At 35.0% G+C, this 21312-nt stretch overlaps 1 protein-coding gene across 14 annotated transcripts in view; it reads right to left on the bottom strand.

The window, feature by feature from the left end:
* Window positions 1-21312, bottom strand: part of LOC112047618 (mucin-17) — a 107354-nt gene that overhangs the window by 62789 nt on the left and 23253 nt on the right. For all 14 annotated transcript variants that reach the window (XM_052882069.1, XM_052882076.1, XM_052882068.1 and 11 more), the window contains one exon: window positions 21061-21144. In XM_052882069.1, the coding sequence (XP_052738029.1) occupies window positions 21061-21135 (75 nt within the window). In that variant the 5' untranslated portion in view covers window positions 21136-21144. The remainder of the gene's footprint in view (window positions 1-21060; window positions 21145-21312) is intronic.

Genomic DNA, 21312 nt, shown 5'->3' with positions numbered 1-21312 from the left:
GGTTACTTACCTTTTGCGTGGGAATGCTCTTTGTTTCCCGGTGAATAAGTAGTAGTATTGATAAAAGAATTTTGAAAATCAGTTTAGTAGATCCAGAGAATAAATCTCCTGCAACTGCGCTAGATCATTGATCTTATACTCTGACAGAGGGGTAACGTCTAGCGAGTCAGGTCTTTGTATAATTCGTCTGAGGTATGCTGCTGGAACTAATTTCTAGATATCCCGTACCAATAGACGGTATTGTACCTTCGTTTAGCCACTTTATATTTGCAATGTCAAAGGCCAAAAGAGGTTTAACTTGCTACATCACTTTGTAGGACGGGTCCCTTGTAGCAATACATAAAACTATTTGTGTTTTTAAGTGAATTATTGACAACTTAAGCCAATATAATATTTGCTATGCTATGCTATACCAACAACATAGCATTTTGCTTTCAATACTGGAATTTAAATCATACACGCATTGTTAAAATGGTCAATTTAGAATATCGCATATAAGTCGCATATCGATATTGAATGCGTTCATATGACACGCGACATTTCGGTTGAACAAACCCGAAACAATGCGACACGCATGAAAGGATCTATTTAATTAACGTATCATGTCAATTCATGCATATCCGTTTGTTTCAAATATCTACATTCTACTAATATCTACTAATACATGACTTCTTTTGATTAAATAACATTTTTTGAAAATATGCAAATTTAAGTTATGTTACTTGGGCTACTTTAACTTTAACTATACAGTTTTATCTAATCGTAGTTTCAATCAATATTATTCACAGTTCTCAAGTTTTGCCTATACATGGACGTTTTAACAGTTCGACTTTACAGTTTGAACTGTACAGTTTTAGTTAGAAGTGCTCAGTTAAACTGCAGGTCTGTAGCCCGCATTATTTATTCAGAAATAATTGGTCTACCTAATATGCCATAACTTGAAAAACATACACACTTTTATATCCCAAATTAACAGCCATGAAGTAGCCTTTTCAAGGTCGCTCTGATAAATTTTAAAATATTGCTATAAGACATTATACTTTATATATATATAGGGTACAACCTCAAAATTGATCCGATAATCTACATAACAATTAATAGTCCTTTGTTTCGTCTAGATATTAAATCATATCAGTAATAAAAGCTTTTAGCAACGTGGTAGCACTAACTGTCAGATCGGCAAGTCGACTAAGCACCTTTGACCTCGAGGTCTTATCTGTTATGAAACATCTCAACGAACGTTCAACCTGTATCTAACTGGATACTTGTAGAGGTCAGTTTTTGCTAATGTATTAATGAGTTTCGGTGTTACAGTATGTATTTACTTTAATTGATTATGAAACACGGCTAAAACTCACGTGATATTACGTCGGAGTATTTACTTTCATTACAATCTGAATCATTCATATTAAGAGTACTTTTTTCCGCCGTTTTCAATATTGGGGACAATTAATCGTTTTCATGAAAACGCTACATAGCTCATCCTTTCGTGATATACAAGAAGACAATCTTTTACATATCTACGAAAACTTTCAATATTTTAAAATTTAAGGATAGCTTTTTTATGATAGAATAGATAATAAAGGGTTACGTACAATGACAATTTACACCGATTTTCTTGTGGACTAAGACACGGGCGACCGCTAGTTGTAAAATATTTTAAGGATTCACATTCAACTGTATCTACTTCTAAGTTAAAGTTTGAAGATGCGCTTGTTGCATTGTAGTGTTGCTCTATTATTAATAAAGTCAATTCTATTCCAATAGTCTTATTCAGTCATTTACGTATGAAAACGTTTAACGTGTAAAGCTTTTTGGCGTGATATTACTTAAGTACTTAATGCGGCTTATTACGTCGAAGATAGACGCAATATTGCGATATTTAAAAGCATTATTTCGCAAGCAAGTGTCAAAAGATGTGTGATTGTATGCGGTCTGCCCGTGGTGAGATGCATCCATACTGCGGCATTATGATGTATATCGTAATCGTATTCGTAACTCGTCTACGCGCGTAGCATGGATACGGGTGATTTATTCATATAACCACAACTTATTTCGTGGCAATGTTGTACTTGAAGTTTGTACAACGATTAGGCCATGTCAACTGCTTCATTGATATTTTTTTTTTTTCCTGTTGAGTAAATGCCGTTTAGCTCCCTGTGGAACTAATACGACGTCACTGGTGGGGGGGTGGGCGAGCGTAGTAGCATCGCCTGTGCACGAAGGCTGAAATAAAAACAGTGGACGGAACGGCTCTCTAAGGGTGTCTCCTATGAGACTCAGGCCTCGACTTAGAGGGCCATTCGGGAGGCCCGTGTCTATAAATAGTAAGGTCCTCGGTTCATGTCCTGGATTGGATATGATTTTTTTAGTAGCAGTCCGCAGTTGGGTAGTGGCTATTACATCTCAGTACCTCGAATAGCACTTAAGTGGACGCATCGATCAGTATTATCTGATAGTGAAAATCACTGTCAAACATTAAAAAACCTCGATAGCTTAACGGTGAGAGCTGTTGCGGACTCATCACTGAGGGGTGGCGGTTCGATCCCCGCTCCGTCGGTCTATTGTCGTACCCACTCGTAGCACAATCTTCCCCGACTACTTGAAAGAAAAAAAACATAGCTCAGCTACATTAAGCAGCGTGGTGGGTTTAAACTCCAATAGCGTATTTAAGAGACCTCTCTCTGTTATACGCTATTGCAGGAGATACAAGTACGTGCAATGAAACATAGACTGATGAAAATAACGATGAGGACACTATATGATATGATACACGCATTGAAATTTCCCTCATCGTAAATGATTGTAAAAAAGCTGAGAGCTTTTCAGATATTAACAGCACAGCAAAGCTGAGTACGTGCGTTTAATGGATAATTCAGCACCGTAACATGTTAACAAAGTCGCAATCTACTAGTATTTTAAAGTGACCACTATGTCTCTGAAGTAGCCGTTTATATGCAATCTCTGAGTCGTGATAGTCTAATGAGCTAACTGTGAGAAAAGTTGCCTTTGCTGCGCTTACTCACGACCTTGCCGGATTCACTTGCGCATATTTTTTTTATGCTAAACACCTCAAAACGTTGTGTGAAATTTTTTTTAAAACCAACTCTTACTTAAAAACTAAAGTAAGTAATAATACCTAGTGTTGATTTTTTTCTATTAGGATTAGGGTTAAGTTATTTTTTTTCTACTATTTAAATAACAATAACTTCTAGCCTTTTATAGTTATAATAGGTGTATGGCACTGGTTCTAATAGTTATAATCAATAGGTTTCAATAAATTTAAATAAAACTGAATTCATAATATCCTAATATAGTCCAATCAGCCCTCAATATCTAACCGGTACAGATTATGTCTGTGAATGTGGAAGTGCATTCACTTGGCATTTACGCAATTCACTCCAGTCCAAGTGATAGTGAGTATTCAATTTCAAGTGCTTCGAGATTAGCAGATGTTCGATATGCGTTGACAATGCAAAATATACTCTATAGAAACGAAAATAGAAGTTACAATCCCCTGTTTACAAACCGTACATTGAGTAATGGATGTCAAAATTAATATTGCAATTTGTAATTGGTACGAGTATCTAAAGAACTTGTCAATGAGATAAATCACAAAATAATCACACAATCATCTTTCCTACTAAAATACCTTGTTTTTAGTTATTAGTTGCTTCATCATCGACCTAAATCTTTTTTCAGATTAACAGTGGAATTCATTCACATTGGTACCTCTAGGGGACCATTCACCCGCTGAGTGTCGAATCATAGAGTTTAAATTCGACACTCAGCGTGTAAACGATCCCCTGGGGAATTTTCTTACAACGTCACGAATTACATTGTTAGTGAGCAGATGTCCGAGACTTCTCCCGCGTGGACACTTCTAACTTCAAAGAATAGTCTTTCATAAGACAAGTGGCAGACAGGACTTTTTTTTTGAATTTAAATAGTTCGGACACAATTAATTTAAACATTTGCAGCTTTAAAAAGTAAACTCTGAAAGAAAAAAAGCTTATATTTTACCATTAGTTTTGGTTCATAGCTGGTTATGTATAAACAATTTTATATTTGGACAAATGAGTCAGTTGAATGGCTAATTCACTAACTTTGATGTATATTAGTTGACATTATACGAAATGGAGATGGAATTTTCTTAAAGCCTGGAGCTGGATTATAGATTATGTTGGCACACTTATAGGTACATTAGAGGTAATTGTTGGAGGAGGCTCTTGATCTGGGTTTTTTTTTCTTTTCATTAGTTGCATTTTAAGACGTTTTGTTCCTGAGGGAAACTGTTGACTTTGAAAGCGAAAATGGACTCTGAGATCACCTCTGGTTTCGCACACACATATATTTCTGTGATATATCCATCATATATAATGAATAGATGTCTAATCTTTAGCTACCGTGAGCGAAGCCTGCTTGAAAAAGACATTATAGTTATTATATCACATACTTATGTGATTGCTTTTATATATTACTGTTGCGTATTGCCAAGTGTTACAGAATTGCAGGCGTTCCTTGCCAACGATTGCAGCAAGTTTATTAAAATTCTGACAGACATCTATGAGCCGAGGTTAACGGATCTTAGTACGTGCAGAAATGAAAGCCTATGCATGGAAAATAGGCACCAGTTAGTTGGATTAGATTAATAACTCCGCTCCAATACTGGTTAGTGAACTTAGCTGTAGGTACTTGTAACTTACTAATCATAAATTCAAGAAAGTTTAATAACGTGGCTGTTGATTAAAATATTATTTAAAGGCGATTATCCGGCGAGTTCATAGAAATTAGCTCTGTTCTATAAATATGATTTTTCACATATAACTAGATTTTCTACGCGGCTTCGATTGCATGATTAGGTATAGCTTTTGTCATACAATGAATGACGGTGTTTCATTTTTCTTTCTTTCAAGAAACCTGATGTAGTAGTTGTTCCTATTATGTTGTTAAGGTAGCCTATGTCGAAGCTACGTATAAGCTTCCATGCTAAGTGTATTGAAAGTTTAGGATGTGAAATCGTAACCAAAAACAAAAGTTATCCGGTGCCTACTGGTGGATATCATACAGTAGGTAGATGACATTTCACGATTCATTTGATGTATAATTTAATAGGTTGATAATAAAGACTTGTTAATTACCTTCGTTCAGCAAGCAATATTTCATATTTAATATATCACGTTAAACCATTGTTGTAAAGTTGCATTGTCAAATCTTATTTCCTTCGCCAGCTCTAGTGTTGACCTTGATATATTGCACTAATATCTGATCTGACAGAACAATACTGTCATATCTGTAGCAAATCTACCGGTGAATAATAGAAAAGAAACTTAAATTTGAAAGAAACTATTAATTTTGCAATATATTAGCAATATACATTATTATACAGTGATAGTAATTAGTTCATTATCAACCCATATTTGGTTGCTACTCAGTGCTGAGCTCGGGTCTCCTCCTAGAATTAGAGGGGTTAGTAATTAGTCGTCTATTTCATTAGTTTAGTGTAGCTTAGCCGACCCAAAAAGTCGTATGGATTTATTTATGTATGCTAACATTATGTAGGATGAAACGGCAAAAGCTTGCTAACAGAAAATAAATCTAATAAATAATAATATGGTATCACAAACTGTTTACTGCAAACATTTATCATAAACAGTTCAGATTTTAAAAACGATTAAAATTAATATCTATCGCTTGTTATATCACCAATATTTCATATCGACACGATTCTATAACAGCCGGAACGAATTCGATTGCACACCGGCACTATTTACGTTTTTACTCGAAACATCTAGGTTGAGAACAACTGGTCAATGTCAGATTTACTAGTTAACCGCCTTCTCCTACATTTTTTTGGGTGTTCATTAATATTTTTTTATTTAAAAGTCAATGAAATGACGTCCTATAAGTTGGTTTTCATTGATCCATTATATCTGGATCAGCTGTGGCACTGGAGCCATCCAATTGTTTCAGTAGTTGATTTATTTTTTTAATGATTTGAGGATGTAAGGGTATATTTTATACAAACCTATACGTTGTTCTAAAAAAAAAATATTAACTTAGTGCCAAGCATATATAGAAAGTTCTAGACATTCTATATCTGTGTTATATTATTTGTTAATATTAAAATTGTAAACATGTATGTCCCATAAAATACTATCTCCATACTAGTCATACGGAAATTAAATCGTTCGTTATTGTACCATTTATTCATCTTTATATGCACGTAGAGATCTTAAAAGGAAGATCCAAATAGGTTCACAAAGTTAGCTTTTCGATTGAAAATCTTCATTAGATTAAATTTTGGACATAATTGAAGAGTGTTTTCAATTGCTAAATATCGATCCATTATAATTGGTTTGGTTTACAGGACCCAGTGATAGCAAATAGTAATGATAACAACTCAGAAGTGTGACAATCTCCGCTATACTGCTATTTGACTGAAAATTTTTTAACTGTAAAATAATATATTTTTGAGTAAAGTAATATAACAATATTCATGAAAAGAAAATAAATGATTTTTTTGCCTTTAATGAGCTCTACCGGACACAACGGTATATAATAATTAATTTACTTTCTAATTAAACTTACGCAATGCGCCGCGGTTTGAGATGTTTCCTTGTACCCGACATAATGACTTATTTTATAATATTCCGTTAACATAATCATCATTATCTTAATTAATTCCTCAGAATTATGGATCAAGCATATCGCCCAACTTGTGTTAACTCCCATAATTATCAACTCGAGTAACACCTCGCCTTTGAGCCTTTGAGCCCTCGTATATATCGATACTCGTATGTGCCAGTAATCAAACAAAAGTCGCGAAGCTGAAGTGGAAATGGGCACATAGTTCGAAGAGTCCATAGACGTTGGTGTTCCAAGGTACTAAAATGGTGCTCCCCGCACCGCATTAGAAAGCGTAGTGTTGGTCGACCCCCCACCAGGTGGACTGACGACATCAAACGAGTCGCAGGAGCAGTCATTCACACGGCGCAGGATCCTAATGTTTTGAAGTCCTTACAGAGGGCCTATTTCCTGCAGTGGACCTCCATCGGCTGATATGATGACGATGATAAAGCAAACGAAACAAAACGAATTAAACCCGGAGAATTACTACCACTATAGTAGTAATTAAGGGGATCTCCTTCAAAGAGCTCTACCAAAAACCAACGAGACTTCAAATCTTGATTTTTATAACTAAAAATTTTCTTAGTTGAACGAAAAAACTGTGACAATATTTATTAAACTTAAATGTTTAATTTCAATCGAACGTTTATGTTTACGTGACTTAAATATTAAATTATAAATTTCGTTCACTATACTAGATTAAAACATAAGTATGTAGGTCGAGTTTTCCCCGTGCGGCCTACAATTTAGATCTGAAGCATTAAACATATCGTTAACTAATTATTATTAATAACCACGTAATAACTTCGCTTAAACGGAGCGGAAAGATAGCAGACGGTCTTGGAAGGAATATGAAAAACCGGTAATTTTCACGAAATGTTTACAGTTTTTTTCCACTAGGCACGTACATTTCGGAAAAAATAATTGTGTGTCACTTGGAAAGGCTAGTAGGTAGGTAAACTTTGGCTGAGTTTGTTGTGGGCTCTTCTCAGACCGCTTTGGAACCCTCTTAACTTTACTTTTAAGTTTTCGACTATAATTACCACCATTAATTTTAATTTAATTATATATCATAACTTGACTTGCAATGCATTGAAAAATGCTTGCTACTAACTATTTAGCGTACTAAAGTTAAGAAAATCTATCTCATCTGCTTTTCAATAACCTACTGACAGATAGTTTGACTATGTAAAGATAGTTTAACTGTTACTGGTAATCGAGGATAGCTATCCGTATTCTTGGGTAGGTTATTGAAAACGGCCGTAAGCCAGATTGAAATAAATGAATTTTTAATTTTTTAAGCGCGATCCATCATAAACTTAAACAAACATAAACACCAAAACATAATTGCTTACCATCAAGCTTGACTGCATCCAAGCGCTAGTCCATACAATGTAAATAGAGTTACTTGTTGAGGGTACATGCATAAGGCTTAGTTTATGAGTTTACCTTTGTGCATTTTTTATTGATTGAAAAGTTACTCTTTAACTACGATCTCACCTGATGGTGGCGATGCAATCTAAGATTGATAACTTTTACCATGAAGGAGCTCTAGGTATTATTTGCATGATAAATTAGGTACTTATCCATACCAACATATGTTTTCTGTGTCTATACCTACCAATATTATAAAAGTGAAAGTGTGTGTGTCTGTTTGTTTGTCCGTCTTTCACGGCAAAACGGAGCGACTAATTTACGTGATTTTTTAAGTGGACATAGTTGAAAGGATGGAGAGTGTCATAGGCTAGGGTAGGGTAGGTGTAGAGTAGGGTAGGGGTAGAGTAAGGGTATGGTGGGAGTAGGGAAGAAACGCACATTAGTCAAAGCGATACTTGACCGGGTAAGATAGTTATATTATAATAGACGATATATGGATGTTAAAATGTACCAACACAAAAAAGGCTTATTAGAATATCGTCACTGTCAAAAGATATTGAATAAAAAACTTGATCTTGCATTTGCAGCTCCTATTTTTATAAAGTAGATTTAAATTAAACTGAATACAATGTTGTGTTACGTCCGTACAAATCATAATATATCATACAACAAGTTTACCTTTGAATTCTTATGAGCTAGATATAGTTACTTCATTTATGATTGACCTAGCAGCTAACACTATCAACCTTACGCATTAATTGAAATGAAACATCCAAATCCGACAAATCTTTTTAATAAAGTCGTTTTGAGTATTTTATGCTTGTTTAAATATCTAGTAAAATATATTAAATTTGTCATGACTGTATTACATATATCAAAAATGTCCGAATACAACCTTTAAAATAAATTACCATTTACCATTTCAGACAGTAAAACTTGTCAGAAATATTTCACGTTACTAATATATATGTGAAAACGTGTCTGAATGAAGGCACAAATTGCCACGAAGATTCAAGATGCAATCAGCGAATAGCAAATTGTCGGTTGTAAATCGGTCTACCAGTTTGTTACTGTAAAACTGATATACGATTTACTTTTAAGGATTTATAAACACGAATTGATATATTTTTTTATATGAATTATGTAAAATTATATCTTAAACTGTGTACTGTTACTTGAAAGAAATTGCTCTGAGGAATAATATTAAATTTAATTTAATAATATTAAATTAAAGAAAAAATCTATCTGTCTATCCTCTAAATACATATATTGAAGTTTTTCTATATTTAAGCATTCATAGAAATAAGGAAATAATAAAACAAATTTGGTCAAAGCGAGATTTTATCTAGCTGTTATTTTTTTTTTAAATCTTTTATTTCATTTTTATATGCTCTTCCTCTGAAAAGTCAAAAATCTATTTAGTTTCTGATAAATACTGTCACAGCTAAGTAACTGAAATCTTCAATGTCATGATAACAAGTATAACCACGTCAATATTAAAATTTTCAAGTAATTTTATATCTACCGTACTACGGTACCTAACACTTGCAAAGTTATAAATAATACTCTAGTTAAGTAAAACGCTTACACTACAATGTTAATTTTACAATAAACTATTCTAGTCTAATTACAAAACGACGATACTTTAAACTTTTACAACAACATACGAATAGTTACAATATAGCGCGACGCTTAGAAGCTTGCCCATTTGCAACTAAGAACAATGATATAACACATTACAGGTATTATTCAAGACGAAACGTGAGAATAGAAATAATCGCTTGTAGATGCGATTTATCGCTATTATAGTGATGAGTATCGCTTTAATCTATCATTTTAAAAATCAATTACAATATTCATGCTACCAAATGAAGACTGTGGAAATCTGTTTTTGGTAGTTTTGGATTTTTTTTTTATTCTTTAAAAATTAGCCCTTGACTACAGTCTCACCTGATGGTAAGGGATGATGCAGTCTAAGATGGAACCAGGCTAACTTGTTAGGAGGAGGGTGAAAATCCACACCCCTTTTCGGTTTCTACACGACATCGTACCGGAGCGCTAAATTGCTCGGCGGTACGTCTTTGCTGGTAGGGTACTAACTAACTAGCCACGGTCGAAGCCTCCCACCAGCCAGACCTGGACCAATTAAGAAAATCTCAATCTGCCCAGCCGGGGATCGGACCCAGGACCTCCGTCTTGTAAATCCACCACGCGTACCACTGCGCCACGGAGGTCGTCAAAGAGACAGAACATAATAAAATGAGACAGAAAATAATAATAGTGGTAGGTGGAACTATAAGTGTCAGACCTCATTTGGAAAATGTTTATTTCTGTAGCCAATTATTGTCACTATGTCGGTCTGAAACGTGTGGTTGCCGATGAAAATATCACAATGAAAAGAAAAATATCTTGATAGGAGTAAGCCTGCATATTGTAGGATGACGGCCTCCGTGAAGCAGTGGTATGCGCGGTGGACTTAAAAGACGGAGGTCCTGGGTTCGATCCCCGGCTGGGCAGCTTAAGATTTTCTTAATTTGTTCAGATCTGGCTGGTGGGAGGCTTCGGCCGTGGCTAGTTACCACCCTACCGGCAAATACGTATCGCCAAGCGATTTACCGTTCCGGTACGATGCCGTGTAGAAATCGAAAGGGGTGAGGATTGTCATCCTCCTCCTAACAAGTTAGCCCGCTTCCTTATCCTATCTTCTCTATCCTATCTAACCTATCTTAGACTTCACTTCACTTACCATCAGGTGAGATTGTAGTCAAGGGCTAACTTGTAAAGAATTAAAAAAAAAAAAGATGTATTCTTAACGAGTGTTTCGAAGTGTAGCTGTATTGTGCATTGGCGCTGGTTTCTCACCTGATAATAAAATGGCCAAACCTGCTTCCAGACAAAAGTAGTTGGATGTGTCAATTATATTGTTTACTTAACCTTTCATTCTCATATAATAATTATTTTGCTAACTCCACGACCGGTCTCTATTCTGTTATAGTACAAACCCGCGATCTCCCATCGTCTAGTAAAAACTTTACTTTAATTGCTACTTAGTTACTAGCACTTACTTACTTTACTTTAATTACTAGCATTTATTTACACACTTACTTAATTATTACCATAGTCTACGATCGTTTATCTACTGTTTTATCATGTTACATTTATTTCACCCTCTCCGTTTTACAACCAAACGTCGTTGACTTATCAAACGCTAAATATTTCACACATGCGTTATATTTACCGCACTTTCGATAATAGCATGTTGCACATAAATCACAAACGTGATATAGGCCCGACACTCTAAAGTACCTTAAGACCGATTTAGATGTTAAGAAAATTCATTCATATATTACTATACGATCGATGGATTTCTTAATGACAAGAACGCTGCGAAGTAGAAGTAGTAATAACTAACACACACCACGTGGTTTCACCCACGTGGTTCTCGTTCCAGTAGAAATACGGGGATAAAATATAGCCTTAAGAATTTTTTAAAATTGGTTCAGGGAGCAAACAAACATACAAACAATCAAATCTTTCTTCTTTATAATATGTATAGGTAATCATCGAGTAATTATTGTTGTACTATGCTTATTAACTAAGCCTTCTTAGAATAAAGGAATTAGAATGGAATAATTATATTTAAATTGATTGTAACACCTACTATGTTTTTATAATAAACTGCCACATGAAATCACTGGCATGTCTCTCAATAAGTTCAAAGTTTATATTAAACGTAAGCTTATAGAAAAGTAATATTATAGTGTCAATGATTACGTAAATGACAAAATTGCTTGGAAATGAAATGTATTACATGACAGGCTACTTATATACCTATTGTATAATGGTGATAAACTAAAAAAGGATAAACCTGGTTGAGTTTGTTGTGCGCTCTTCTCAGACCAAGGCGCGTTTGGAACCCTCGTAACTTTAATTTTAAGTTTTCGAATAATTATTATCACCATTATCTAAAGTTTAATTATTACCTGACGTTTCGAAAGAGCTTGTAAACTAAGCCTATTTGAAATAAATGAATTTTGACTTTTTTTGACTTTTACTTCTTAACACTATTTATAATTAAGATATAACTATACCTAAATAATATATTCAGTAAATTCTATGAAATAAATCACATTAGTTTAAATATTTCTACTCGATATCCAGTAAACAATCACAAAATTATTTAATGTAATTACACTCAATGATAATCTTATAATTGGACGGTTGTATACAATAGAATTATATAATATGAACAATGTTAAGTGTTGATGTTTTATTATATTTCGATCTCTTATTTAGATACAGTGTGTTGTACATTTTATTGTAGTCATATAATAACGTGTTATTTTACTGGTATGTGCGTGTTACCTTGGTGCTAATTAAACTGATAACTTATATGTGATTATAAATATTTTAATTAAAATTTACTCGCATATTGTTCTATCTATCAAGGCATTCGGGATGTGAAACTGCTTGTATCCCAAATAGGAGCAAGCTGGCTCCTCTGGGTTTTAATGGGTATTCTGATCAGTTAGCGAGTCTCACATTGGCGTAGCCTACACAGTTCAAAAAACAGTTTAATCGAACTCGATCGTTAAAGAAAATGCTAAGCAACTGCATAGCATTTTCTTTATCGTTAAATCTTATTTTTTTCATATCAAGAAGTAGCCCTACTAAGTACAATATTAAGAAATATGCTAAGATCTACTGTGCGGATTTTAATATGGTTTAGATGTGAAACATTTATTGCATAACACATTAACAAGGTGTTGAAGATGGCGGGTAAAACAATTTACATTAGGTACTAACCAAGTCTTACGAATGACTTGCTGTCATTTTCCAGTCGGTCGAGTTATTTTTACTATTTTCCCGGTAAAAATAGAATTACCAGTCAACGCTGCGCCGGTAAACGACAACACGGGAAAGTGCATCCGGTGTACAGTGATACTCGTGTGTATTATTATTTACTGAGATAAAAGGTCGTTGACCTTAGCTTTTATATAAACAGTTCCTTTAACTGAACATATATTCAGTTAATGAAAATATTGCATAAGGAATTACGAATATATTTTTTGTATAAATTCGGACTAATATTATACTAGTAAATACCAAACTAAGTTTCTTTGCTTGTTTGTTACCTTAGAAATAGAAATTATTCAATGTCCTGTGTTTGTTACGCTGTCACTTCATATATGCATTAAATCATTGCATACCCTAAGATATGTCTTCTTAGTGCTTATTAAATATAGAGTTTTCCAGTTTGCTTAATTTTATTACTAGTTATACCCTGATCGACAACCTTATGGACGCCACTGGTCATGCCCTACTACTTAACCGATTATTATGATCATGAGCATACATATTCTCAGAGGTATAATAAAGAACAAAGGTCGTCGACTTTAAATTTATTGCCAAAACCTACATAACCATAAAACAAGGCGCGGGCTGCTTGAATAATGTTAAGAAATAGATAAATTGACTAAACAAGCATGAAATTTATCAAATGAACCACTAGTTTCATCATGTACTTTAATTATATGCATTCAAACGTCTCAAAGATTTATCACGCGGTAGATCTTAGGATAAGGAATTTTAAAATTAGATAAATACCTTTACCTACAATGTTTCTATTTTTATAATTTCAAAATCAGCATTTACCAGTAACCTCAATAGCTACGGTATATAGAAAGCTAATAATTTATTTGCATAACCACAATTTTTAATCAATTGATAATAGATTATCTTAGTCACAATGAAATTATAAAGTGTCCTTGAAAAATGAAAGTCTGGAGCTGGCAAAGATTGAGATAAAATTAATGGTTGGAAGTATTGTGGACGGAATTTGCAAATCATTTAGCCTGCACTAGAGCTTAGTTTGAATAATACCAAATACACCGAATCTGTTCTGTGGCGAATGTAAAATGTTTATACATAATAGTAGCATATAAAATGGTAGCAAAATAGAGTTCGAAATAGCCTGCAAGTGTCATAGAGCATATACAGCTCGCATAAAACTTATGAGTACCCAAAACAACTTCAAAAGTGTCAAAAGCTGCATGATTAATGTACCGGACTCAACGCCGATCCCCGCATAACTGATTGGAGGAGAACGAAACACTAGTCATATTTAGAAAAAAATATATTTTATTTAATAAATTTTCATTCATCGCTACACGCCCACCGGCCCGTTCCTTGGCGGCCAAGCTATAGTTTACAAGCACCTTTGAAACGTAAAATTTAACTAAAATGTAAAGTGGCAAACCAGCAACAAACTCAGCAGTATGACCATTGAAAATGCGCCTTTATTTATTAAAAAAAAAGAACAATATTGTACCATACAACCGCTACTATCTAAACAGAATTGATAGTAAAAGAATAATCAATGAAAGCAAAACGGTAGCGTGTCCGAGTGAAGTGCAGTGAAGTGGTCCAGCGTTACGTAGCGTTACGTTGTCGCCGGCCGCTGGACTCTTAGAAAGTGAACCGTTTACTTAAGCAATACTGGTTGATACGATTCGAGTCGCTTAATGCTAACTGTGCTTAGTGCGAGCCAATTATACGATTGTTTGCTTGCTTATTTTAATTAACAATCGATTATTTTTGAGTAATCTGTAGATTTGGTCGTATTGTTGTGATATTTCAATTAACAATTTTTTTTAATTATTTTTGACTATAGAGGAGATTTGGTCGTATATTTTGAGTAGTTATAACTAAACTATGGACTAACTATTTTATTGCGAATACCTACTGTTTTTTTATTAAGAATATCTAATAGTTATATGTATTTATGGTAAACTTTTATTCATAAACACTTAATCTACAAAATAAGTCTACAGCAGCTTCCATTGACAACTCGATCGATCGATCAACTTAAAGTTGCCTGGAAGGGCTCGGATACAAAATGGCCATTTTGTATAATATTTTTTTTTTGTTTGTTTCCTTGTATAACGTGTACAAATAAAGTATACTGTAAGGTTCAGGCCAGTGTGGAAGTAAAACGTCGTAGTGCACAATAACAAATTTACTATTTATTCACTTATCTTAACTTAGTAACACTTTTTAGTAATCACTGCAAAATCTCAAGACTGAATGCCCGACTCGACCGCAGTCGTCGTACCCCCCTACCGACCTTTTCCTACAGTTGGTCGGCCGTGATTGGTCGACGTCTGCGATTGTTCGTGCTCACTGATTGGTCGACATCAATTGACCATCTTTTTATTAAATAAGAATCAAAAATAACACTTTTAGAATTGAAAGTACATATAACAGTTATTTAGTAGACATATAATTCTACGGAAACCTAACAGCTCGGCCATCCTACCCTAAGCGAGTCCCTTCGCTTGTTTTTAATACATTAATTTCAATATAATCACTAAACTTATTTGTAAGTTACACTTAAGTTAAAAAATAAAGTGTACATATAACATTTTTTTTTTAATTTATTTTTTTATTTCATTCATAGGTGATTTTTAACAATAAAGAAATGAAACTTAGTGAATAAAATTAATGCATCCGTAGAATAAAGTTTTGAAATTACATTTATCATCTTATAAGTCCTAATTAATGAATAATATAGCTACTAAAAAAATATTAATTAAGTGAATAAATACATTTCTTAATAAATCTTTTATAAGTATCAAAAATGAATAAGCAAATAAAATTAACGAGAAAAATAAATACTTATAATTACACTTGTTAAGTTTAACATAATGTATAATGGTTTATAATATTAAGTAATTTCTGTTCGAAGACACAACCAGACATTTACATTAATCTTCTTTTTCAGTATTAGATTCAGATTCAGATTCATAATTTCTACTGTAATTCATTCATGGCTGGATTTTATCAACAGACACCACGGATTCGTATTTCCGGCCATGTTTTTGTGTCAAAGGTGTGTCTTCAATCAGAAATCTGTCGTTATTTCTACCACGCGGTAGGGACCTTGATATTTTGATACCAGTTTTTGTGAGGTACTTGCCTTGCCACTCTAACTAAATCACCTTCTTTATATTGTGTTGCCGCCTTTCTATGTTTATAGTAGTTAACTGCGTCTCTTACCTGTTGCTCTTATTTTCTCTCGTGTCTCTTTCCTAATCACATCTAATTCTTCTACCGGAATCCTATTAATTGTATCGCTAATTAAATTACGTAACTTACCTTCTGTCTTGCTGGTTACATTAAAGCCAGATAATAATTCAGAGGGGTTCTTTTGTATAGTTTTGTTTTTAGTTGTACCTGTATATCTTCAACATGATCATCCCAGAACTTCTCGTATTCGCCATGACTGCATGTAGCTAGCGCGTCTAAAATTGTCCTGTTAAACCTTTCGACTTGACCGTTTGCTCTAGGAGTCGCAACAGCATTTTTAATATGATTAATGCCGTATGATTTAACGAAGTCTTGGAATGTTTTGCTGGTAAAGCCCGTTCCCCTATCTGTAATTAAACGTGACTGAACTCCAAAATAACTTATATATTGCTTCATCACCCGTATTGAAGTGATAGATTTAGTATTTTTGACTGCATTAATGATAACGTATTTTGTGAAGCCATCGATAATTACTAGCAAGTAGCAGTTCCCTTTCTTACTTCTGATGAAGGGTCCCAAATGATCTGCATGCACAGTATGAAAAGGTTTGGTTACTTTTTATATATACATCCCTTCGTGTTTACCACCAGGAGCTTTATGATGGGCGTACTCTAAACAGGAGGCGACATATTTTTTTACGAACCTGCGCATTTTTGGGAACCAAAAATGTTCTTTAATGCGGTGCAAAGTTTTCTTGAACCCCCAATGACCTAGGTCATCAACATGATTCATCTTCAAAACCTGCCATCTCACGCCTCGAGGTAACCATTTTATCTCTTCTCCTACTATACGATAAACTCTGTCGTTTGAGTTTATAATTTTTGTAAACATCCGTGGCTTTTTCAATAGATGGATCATCAGCAGACGGCACCGTTGATATCCAATCATAGTTCGATTTTTCGATTGCTAAGACATCTAGAACATGCTCTTCACTCACTGTGTTATTTATCGGGTTTCTGCTAAGGGCGTCTGCGTGCATCATGCGAGTTCCGGGACGATATTCTATAGTGCAGTCGTACTCCTGTAGCTGGATCCACCAGCGAGATATCCGGGGTATCAAGTCCCTTTTGGTTAACGTTGTTCTAAGCGCGTTACAGTCCGTGTAAATTTTAAAAGGTATTCCTATAAGATACACCCTGAACCTGTTTAACGAGGCGATAACCGCTAACGTCTCCAACTCATAAGAGTGTAGCTTACGTTCGTCGCTTGTCGTCTTTCGGCTAAAGTACGACACAGGTTGCAATACACTATTGGAGTTCCGTTGAAGCAATGTACCTGCTAGACCTACCTTACATGCATCTGTGTGTAGTTCTACATCTGCCTTGGGGTCACACAGCGCAAGAATAGGTCGAACTGTTAGCAACTCTTTGACTTTTTCGAATGCTTGTTGAGCATCATTGTTCCACGACCATGCTACATTTTTCTGCAACAAATCTGTTAATAGTGCAGTAAGGATTGCATATCCTTTAATAAAGCGTCTAAAAAAACCTGAAAGTCCGAGAAATTGTCGACAGCTTCTATTTTTCTACTACCAGGCCAAATCCCAGGAAGTCTATAGTATCAAGAAAGAAATGTCACTTACTAAGCTTTAAAGTTAACTCACCTTGCTTTAGTACCTGTAATACTGCTTCCAGTCTCTGTAAACCTTCCAAGTTCTTTGATTTGATCAATAATATATCGTCCATGTAAACGATGGCATACTTAATTTTAGCTTCCAATAGTATTTTATTTATGGTCCTCTTTTAAATATACTACACAATCTAGCATAGGATAACCAGTGGAAATTTGCACTGCGCGCATATTTGGGACGATCCTTTGAAATTTAATTTCCTCTGGGGTTTTAATTATCAAGATGTCTGGTCTTTCAGTGAAGGAATGGCCGTTAATCCGTTGACAGTGATGTCCATGACATATTTATTAATTCCAACATCTTCAGTCATTACTTCTGAGATCTGCTTGTGATTAAGATCGTTACCCGAAGTAGCCGTAGTCTTAGTCTCAATTGTAGATCTTCCCACGTTCTTGTAACAGTTCGAAGTAAGGTGACCGAATCGATTGCACGCCGTGCACCTGGAGGGAGGTTTTTCGCACTTAAAGCTGCGGTGACCTACCTCGTCGCAATTATGGCATTTACCCGATGATGAACACCGAATTAACTGATTAAAATAATTACCTGATTTAGAAGAATCTGCTTTATTTGTGTTGACTGCGTATCTACCTTTCCGCATATTGTCAAGATCCCTGCATATACCTAAATTAACAGTTTTAAAATATTTAAGTACCTGTTCTGGTTCCCGACATTGAGCTGCTTGTGCGCCTACTTTTATAGCTCGATCCTCTACACCATGTAACAGACATGTTGCCTGTTTTCTGGATATTTTGCACCTATTTAGCAAATTGACCTTTGCGTAGTATTAATGTTCTAATGACTCACCATATTTTACCCTTTTAGACAACATTTCGGTTAAGAGTTCGGCATAATCCTCTTTACATGGGAAAGATTCTATTAATTTCTTTTTCCATTCCAGCCACGTATGTAGTATCGAAGTTAAACCCTGATACCATGTTCTGGCTACGACGGTTAATTTAGGCAATGAGTAGTGTATGATTTTCGTTCGATTTTCTTTATTCCCAACCATATATTTCGGCACACTCCTCCACTTTATTGATCCAAGTTAAAATAGATTGGTCGTTAGACCAAGGGTCGAACTCCGGTACCACATTCGTATTAAACGTTATTTTAGGTTTATCCGAACTCTTAACTTTTTCTAAAATAGCTAAAAATTTATCCATCATATATTCATCCTTACGTCTTAACGTTTTCGACCTTTTTGGAGGCGGCGACTTGCCGACTGAACTCGAAGAATCGCTTGTTTCATTGTTTTCAGTTTCAGCGTGACGTCGCTTTGACCGTGATTTTCTGTTCCTTCTACTAGATTCTTTCCTTGACTCTCCTGTACAACCATCCATATCAGACATATTTCCTCCTCCATTTACATGTTCCGGTTCTTTTCTAAACTGTAACCTCAACCCCCCACCTGGGATTGAGTTCCTTAGATGAGACCCCCCACCTGGGGCCTCACCCCTCGTTAGGTGAGACTCCCCACCTGGAGCCTCACAACCTCCTTAGATGAGACCCCCCACCTGGGGCCTCACCCCTCCTTAGATGAGACTCCCCACCTGGAGCCTCACCCCTCCTTAGATGAGACCCCCCACCTGAGGCCTCACCCCTCCTTAGATGAGACTCCCCACCTGGAGCCTCACCCCTCTTTAGATGAGACCCCCCCACCTGGGGTCTCACCCATTGCATATATCACCTAGGGTATCCTTCCTTGACATCATCCCTCCACCTAGGGATTCTGTCCTTTGCCTTAACTCCCCACCTGGAGTTTTTTTTTTCTTTTAGGCCCTTTACCTTGGGTATACTCGGTATCATTTTCCATTATCTGAAACTTTCAAGAACCCAGCTTAGAATTTTATATATATAAAAATAAAAAATTCGTACTATTTTAAAAGTTCTGATACCTATTTTCGATTATCTATAAGTTTGAATAAATACGGTTAGTAATATATTTTTTTTTTTTAACACGTGGTAATCTTTCTTAGATTTTAAAAATGTAAACAAAAAAAAATATCCAATAAATAAAAAATAAAAAAAAAGTGTATATAAAAAAAAAAACTAAAGTATCCAGAAGAATTAAAATATATAAATATAAATAATAAAAAAAAAGAATCTCATATTAACACCAAATCGAGTTGAATTTATTTTTGTGATTCATTCAATGATAATTTTATACTATTGACCCTACAAAATCACCGCAAAAGGTGATCCGAATAATAGGCTACAACACTGACTGAACACATGCACAATCTTGTCTTTACTTCCATTATATACGTATGTATATCTATAGTTTTTACACTTTCTGAACAGACAACTCGACATTGTACGTATTTAGACGATATTTAAGTATAATTGGTTTAACTAATCGTTCATTGTTGACCACATCTAACATTGAATTGACTATAAATTTCCTCTTTTGAAAGCCTTATTTTTCATGCGTTAGTAAATTGTATTGGATTTATTACCTTCGAGTTACACTTAGTTTATTATTTTGCTTAGGTAGACAATGCTTTTATTTTTAAGTTAGAATGCAAGTACTTACGTTTTTCCGAGCGCGTGGACGTAGCAAGAAAATGTAAATTTTCTTGATTATCCCACTTCTGAACTGTAAGGTTCAGGCCAGTGTGGAAGTAAAACGTCGTAGTGCACAATAACAAATTTACTATTTATTCACTTATCTTAACTTAGTAACACTTTTTAGTAATCACTGCAAAATCTCAAGACTGAATGCCCGACTCGACCGCAGTCGTCGTACCCCCCTACCGACCTTTTCCTACAGTTGGTCGGCCGTGATTGGTCGACGTCTGCGATTGTTCGTGCTCACTGATTGGTCGACATCAATTGACCATCTTTTTATTAAATAAGAATCAAAAATAACACTTTTAGAATTGAAAGTACATATAACAGTTATTTAGTAGACATATAATTCTACGGAAACCTAACAATACATATAAATAAAATTAACCGTCTTTCTATGATTTTAAAATACTGTGTTTTATCAAGCGCTTTAAAGTTACTAACACGATACCAAAACACATACCAGAAGAATCCATGGTTCCCGATTTGTGAAAAATTGGACAAGACGCGGAGGACGTTGCGGGCGTCCGCTAGTAAATAAATAAATCAATAAGTTATCGATGATGATTGATAATTCTGACGATGATGATCGATAAGTCTGACGATGATGATCGATAAGTCTGACGATGATGATCGATAAGTCTGACAATGATGATCGATAAGTCTGACGATGATGATCGATAAGTCTGACGATGATGATCGACAAGTCTGACGATGATGATCGATAAGTCTGACGATGGTTCTACTACTGAGTTATAAAGGCTTACCTGTGCAGCTCTGATGGCGTCCGTGGCCACTGCCAGTAGCAGCAGCGCCAACGCGCTCCACCACACGCCTCGCATCCTCGCTCACTGCAACCAAAAAAAAATCTAAATTAGTTAAATCAAAAAAAAATCAAAAATTCACAGTATACAAGCACTTTTGATACGTCAGTTGACTATTTGTAAAGATTCTACCACCGGTTCGGAAGGCAGATTCTGCTGAGAAGAAACCGGCAAGAAACTCAATAGTTGCTCTTT

The sequence above is a fragment of the Bicyclus anynana genome, chromosome 6 (genome assembly GCF_947172395.1).
Source record: "Bicyclus anynana chromosome 6, ilBicAnyn1.1, whole genome shotgun sequence".
Taxonomy (NCBI): Eukaryota; Metazoa; Arthropoda; class Insecta; order Lepidoptera; family Nymphalidae; genus Bicyclus; species Bicyclus anynana.
The sequence above is the reverse complement of the archived record's forward strand: the minus strand, read 5'-3'. Positions and strand labels throughout refer to the sequence as shown.